General features: G+C 37.6%; 1 protein-coding gene across 1 annotated transcript in view; it reads left to right on the forward strand.

The window, feature by feature from the left end:
• efr3a (EFR3 homolog A (S. cerevisiae)) overlaps positions 1 to 6,000 on the forward strand; it is a 153,373-nt gene that overhangs the window by 137,746 nt on the left and 9,627 nt on the right. The window contains exons 16-18 of the mRNA XM_008287784.1: positions 2,544 to 2,675; positions 2,771 to 2,838; positions 4,740 to 4,867. Coding sequence (XP_008286006.1) covers positions 2,544 to 2,675; positions 2,771 to 2,838; positions 4,740 to 4,867 — 328 coding nt within the window. The remainder of the gene's footprint in view (positions 1 to 2,543; positions 2,676 to 2,770; positions 2,839 to 4,739; positions 4,868 to 6,000) is intronic.

Consider the following 6,000-nt stretch of genomic DNA (forward strand, 5'->3'; position numbering starts at 1 on the left):
AGACACATCCAGCATGGTGAAACATCTTTCTACAGCTGATGAGCAGAGTAGAGAGGAAATGTTTATAGAGGTTGGATACATGGAAATAGTTCAATAACTGCAGTATGTGGAGACAAAACCACCACAAAGAGACAAAATGACATAAGGCTCAAAATAAACTGAAACACGAAGCGACACAAATGAGACACAAATAACAAAAACAAGACTCAAGGCAACAAAAACAAGACACAAAAAATGAGACAAAATGACAAATGAGACACAATACGGAGACGACAAGAGCGACTGAGAGGAAAATCAAACCTACTGGATCAATAAAATAAATACAGCATGGCTCAAGAACAGTGAACAGAGGAGCAAGTTGTTGGAGATACATTCAGCATGGTGAAACAATTGTGTAACGCTGCACAAGAGGACTACTTCAGTCAGGATGACAGCCAAATTTAAATACGCTGGGATTTAAAAAAAAAAAAAAAAGTTGCAGTCTCACAACTTTTTGATCGCACCTTCCATAGAAAATTCAAAGAACAACGAATGAAGCAGAGACACGAGGAAACAAGTGAAAGAATGGAAGCTGAACTTGATTTGCACACTAATAAAGTAAAGACACTCATAAACAGTCTCTACGATGCTTCACCTACAAGCCCTCCGTGTGATTGTGTTGCTGCTGTCACGTTTGTGTGTTTGATGAGTAGCCGTGTTGTCGTCGTCAGCAGTCGACTCGTTAATGTCATTAGACTGCAGTCGACACACGTCCGATAAAACCTCGTGCGTGTCCGAGGTGTGAAGACGACGATGCACACAAACTCACGGCAGCTGCATGTCGGAGGTTCACGCTGAGATCTGATCATTTCCAAATGTCACGACAAGACACAAACACAACCACCGAGGTTATGTGCACGTCCTCCACCCCGATTCTACACGTCTTTAACCCTCATAGAATCCATAAAGTGTGTCTTTGTGACAAGGATGTACAGAATTTACATTGTCAAACCACTAAAAGTGTTTCATTCCACTAAAATCTACAGGGACTCACACTGATTAGGTTTTCATATAAGGAGTGTGTGGTGCATTCAACAAAACTACACTTTAAAACGATACCGCCACAATAATATATTTAGAGAGTGAGCGAGAGAGAGACAGAGAAATATAATTTCAAAAATTCTAAGATACAAAATGCACAATGAAGTGTAAAATTTACTATAAATAAAAAATGTCCTGACTTTAAAAATGCACCATGAAGTGTCAAATGCTAACAATAAAAATATATAGTGACTTTACACTGACTGTTTTTTTTTTATTTAATACTTAAAATGATTTAATTCAATACATTTGCACAGAGTGTTTAAAAACTGTTTGGTATTTTATTACTTGAAGCTCCATTTGTCCTTGTACCCAGGAATTCCTGTCTATCTCTCTATTTATGTCTAAAACGCCAATTTTGTGAGTAAAAAAGCATCAACAACTACATTTCATCCTCGTTTTTTTCATCCTCATTTTTTAAAAACTGTCTCAATAACCAAAGTGTGACATCAAGGTCATTCTGTTGCTGGTTGCAGCTTCTTCAATGTGATATTTAGCTGGTTAATATTTAGGTTTTAGTTGACTACTGACAGACAAAGTCAGACCTTTTTTTTTTTAATATAAACACAATTAACACAATTATTTAAAAAAAAAAAAAAGAAAGAAAGAAAGAAAGAAAGAAAATAAAATGCAGATTAACCCCACAACCAGCCCAAGGGATTAAAAGGCATGTTATTTGTTTTTTTTTGTTTTTTTTTAATCACCAAAATGACATTATTTATTGGAGCCAGAAACTGTAAAAACAGAAGAATCGTCAGATATTTAGTTTGCTGACAGTCTATGAGTGTATGATGTGTGACGTGTGAATCTGTCAAGAAAATCCACTCAATTAAAGCTTAAAACTGTGACTTTTAATTGGAATCACTTTATTCTAGGTGATTCAATCACACATTTGTCAAATATAATTTGCACCAGAACCAATAAACAGCCAAACTTTCTGAGAACGGATTCTCTATGACTGACTCAGCTGTGACCAACAGAGAAGGTTCGACTGGACTGCAGGCAGAGCTTCTACAGAGCAGAGAGGAGACGACAAGAGACCGTTACAGATGTGACCGTTAAAACCACGTCACAATGCTAACAAATGACCACAGAAACACTCTGCATCGTACTCGGTTGACCTTTTTGCTGATGGGGTGAGAACTCAGTCGACTGGCAGAACTCCTTCCTGCATGCTTCAGTCTCTGGTCATGGATATAAGAATACCTGCACAAAGCATCTTTATGAAGTGCAGCAGGAATTTAGGAAGAAGGATTTAGGAACAAGTCCAACTAGCAGCAGAAATCCTAGAAATACTTCAAGTGTGCAGGAATGACACCACAACGATGCTGGCGGTGTTTCAATATCGAAGTCTCACAGCGAAATGTGACGTCCTTTTGGAAAACCACAAACTATGCAGGTGCTCGATTAATCTTTAATGAATACAGACAGTTAAAGCTGAACTTCCTGTCTGGTCTGTGCAGGACATGGCTCTGGGCAACGAGGAGAACATGCCGATGTTCATCCGCTGTGGCATCAACGCGCTGGTGGCGGCGTACCTCAACTTCCTGAGCCAGATGATCGCCAACCCGCCGTTCTGTCAGCACGTCAGCAAGGTGCAGCTTCCACTGGACAGTTTTGTGCCGTTGAACCCGGTCCTTTCTTTATTTATCGACCATGACGTTTGCTGTTTGCGCTGTTTTCCCTTCAGGTGATTGAGCTGAGGAACCTGGACGCTCCGTATCTCCTCCCAGAACACATCTTCAGAGACAAGTGTCCGTAAGTGTCCACAACGGAACATTTCTAGAGACTAAAATCATTCACCGGGAAAATTTCAAGTTCTTTATGACCTAATCATATCAAATCTGTTTAAACAACTCAACAGAAATAAAGCTTTAAACATCTTTAAACCTCAACATTTAAACGAGAAAACATCACCAGGAAGTTGAGAAAGCTCATTTTAAACTACCAATGCCTTATATATACGAAAAGTTGGGGATAAAACATGAATAAATTAGAAATTCTCTGAGATTAAAGTTGCAAACTCACAAGAAAAGAAAAACTTTGACATTGATGCGAGCGATTCTAATCACATTTAATTAATACTCAGATAAAGGAGCGTTTTCATAAGTTCTTAAGGAACAACAACAAAATAAAATCCATGTGACCGTTAAAGGCAACGAACCAATCAGAAAATACAATGTCTTCAATGTAGACTTTTGATGAAGGCTTTAGAAATCTAATACTGAAAATTCAGAATGTTAACAGAAAAATGAAGAAAAGAAAAAAAAAAGATTGTGATCTATGTTGGCGTATTTTAACTGTTATGGATAAAAAAATAATAATAAGATGAGGAGCCAGTGAATGGTGAAACCATCTGTACAAGATTTAAGTTGTAAATTTAAGAGAAAAAATAAATAAATAAGAGAAACAAAAGGGGAAAAAAGTTTTTTTTTCTTTCAAATTTATGGCTTTATAATCTCACAGCATGTTTGAGGATGACGTTTCATTTATGAGTGTTTTCTCTCAATTTTATTACTTTAAAATTAATACACTTGTGACTAAGATCTCAGAGAATTTGTGAGTTTTTTCAGACTTATTATTCTTACAGAATATTTCATTTTTTCTCATAAATTTATGACTTTAATCTCAGAAGTTGTGGGTCTTTTGCAGAATATTACATCCATTCATCTGTTTTTTTTAATATATATTTTTAAATCCTAGAATGGCTCTAATTCATTGTCATATATTTGGGGCCGACTCAACTTTTTTCTTCCAGTTTTATTGACTCTGGCACGGCTCTGAATTATTTTCTTTTTTAATTTACACATATGATGCCCTCAGTCCATCATGTACATCACTGCTGATTTCTTTAATTTTTGGTAATGTTTTTTCTTCTCAGATATTCATTATGACATTTCTAAATCCTCTTTTCTCTCATCCATAAATATTGTTTGTTGTCTAAACGTTTCACAAATGTATTTTCGTTGTTCTTAAACAACAAACATACTTCTTCAATAACTCAACCCTGGAGTCCAGTTTGTGAGATTTCTGTTCTTATCTTTCATTATTATAATTCCAAATGTTGATAAGTTGAGATCAGATTCACTGTCATCCCTTTGAACAACAAAAGTATCTGACGTAAAGAGACGATGAATCTGCTGGGATGTAGACGTTCGGCTGCCTGAGGGGAGATTGTTGGAGATTTAGGTTTCAAAATTAAGACAAAAAAATACATAAAAATCTCACTGAAAACATGAAAACTGGAAGCTGCAGGCGAGATTAGAAATGACAAAGATGTTTGGAAGACTCTGCTGAACCTTTAAGTCTTTGTTATTTGTAAAGATCTTTGTTCGTCCTGCTTCAGATTCACACCTTCACAAGTCCTCACCTGGAAACACTGACTAGAAACCCCTCCTCAGTTGGTTTCATTCGCTCTCAGCTCCGTCCTAAAAATCAGCAGCATCTGCATTAAAACCTGATTATGAGATTATAAGAAGCAGAGTCTATTTCTGATTTAAATCCGCCTCATAGTTTCGCCCTCTGCAGCGACAAACAGGAGCTTCAGAGGCTAAATTTGGACTCGAGCGCTTTAGAGCTTCCTGTAGATTATCTGCAGATTCATCCAGATGTTTCTTCGGAGATGTTGGATCTCAGTTTTCATCCCTTTCTCCTCCCAGACTCCCCGAATCTCTGGACAAAGAGGACCGACAGCTGTATTTCCAGACGGCCGACATGGCCGAGTGTCTGGCAGGTCCAGGATACAACGCAGAGCGGCTCTCCATCCCGTACATCCCTCAGGTCACAGGTACAATCATCTCGTTTTCACAGTGAAGCCTCCATTCCTGATTGTTACTCTGATAGAGAAGGCTGCTGGGAAGTCCGGAGGTTTGCAACATGCACTTGAATTTAAAGATGTCTGCTATTTTAAAGAAAACAGCTGAACAGAAACCCCTCTTTAAGCTCCTTAAATCTGCCTGATTTATCCCTTTGTGCAGCAACTAATCGCTCAAACTTTATCAGAAATAAAGTTTCAGAGTTTCCTAAAACATTAAATATGTCAGACTGAAAAGAGTGCCAGAGTGTGCACATGCTACTGTACAACTTAAAGGTTTTTTTTAACAAGCAGAAATACAATAACGGTGATATAAGTGCAATTTAAGAGTTGAAGAAGTTATTTTAAAAAAAGTCAGAATGAAAGGTTTTACACTGTTTTCTGTTGGTACATTTCTATTCTTCTGCATGTCAAACTCTCCCCAGAACTGTTGTGGGATTAACAGCTTAAGTAGTTGTTCAGTGAACAGAAAGCAAACATGAAAAGAGCCACTGTGTGATCAGCTTTATTAGACCGAAGGCTGTCGCAGCGTTTGTCCTTAATTTAAAGTGCAGATTTACGTTCAAACAACAGAAAAACAAAACTTTCTTTGGAAACAGTTGATCCTCGATTAATGCAGCTTTTGTTTAGAAATCTGTGTACATCCATGAAAATGTAGATCCAGTTCCATTATTTACATGCATCTACTTTGTCCTTGTTCAAATGAATGAGTTTAAGCTCCTCTTTGATTTTTTCACCTGAGCAAACTGCAACAGCCGGCTCACCTTTGGTCTAACAAACAGTTTTCTTCTGTTTTCTTTCCTCTGCTTTCATGTTACTTCAGTTCTTTACACAGTAGGAAAAATCCTGCACAGGTGCAAGCAGACGTCCAGAGGTAACGGACCACAGTAGAGCTGCTGTGGAGGTAGCTAGTGGATGTAGTGTCCTGCCTTCATAGCTGCCTTTAGTTCAGCCGCAGACAAACGACTTTACAGAGCAGTGAAAAGGCGGTTTCCTCTGAGCTTCATTTATGCTTTTAAACACTGAAAACAAGACAGAACAACCTGAAAGACAGACAATAACTTTATAATAACAATGATAACAATTTTATTTATGGAGCAGCTTTT

This window comes from Stegastes partitus, unplaced genomic scaffold (genome assembly GCF_000690725.1).
Source record: "Stegastes partitus isolate 25-593 unplaced genomic scaffold, Stegastes_partitus-1.0.2 Scaffold520, whole genome shotgun sequence".
NCBI classification, from domain to species: Eukaryota; Metazoa; Chordata; class Actinopteri; family Pomacentridae; genus Stegastes; species Stegastes partitus.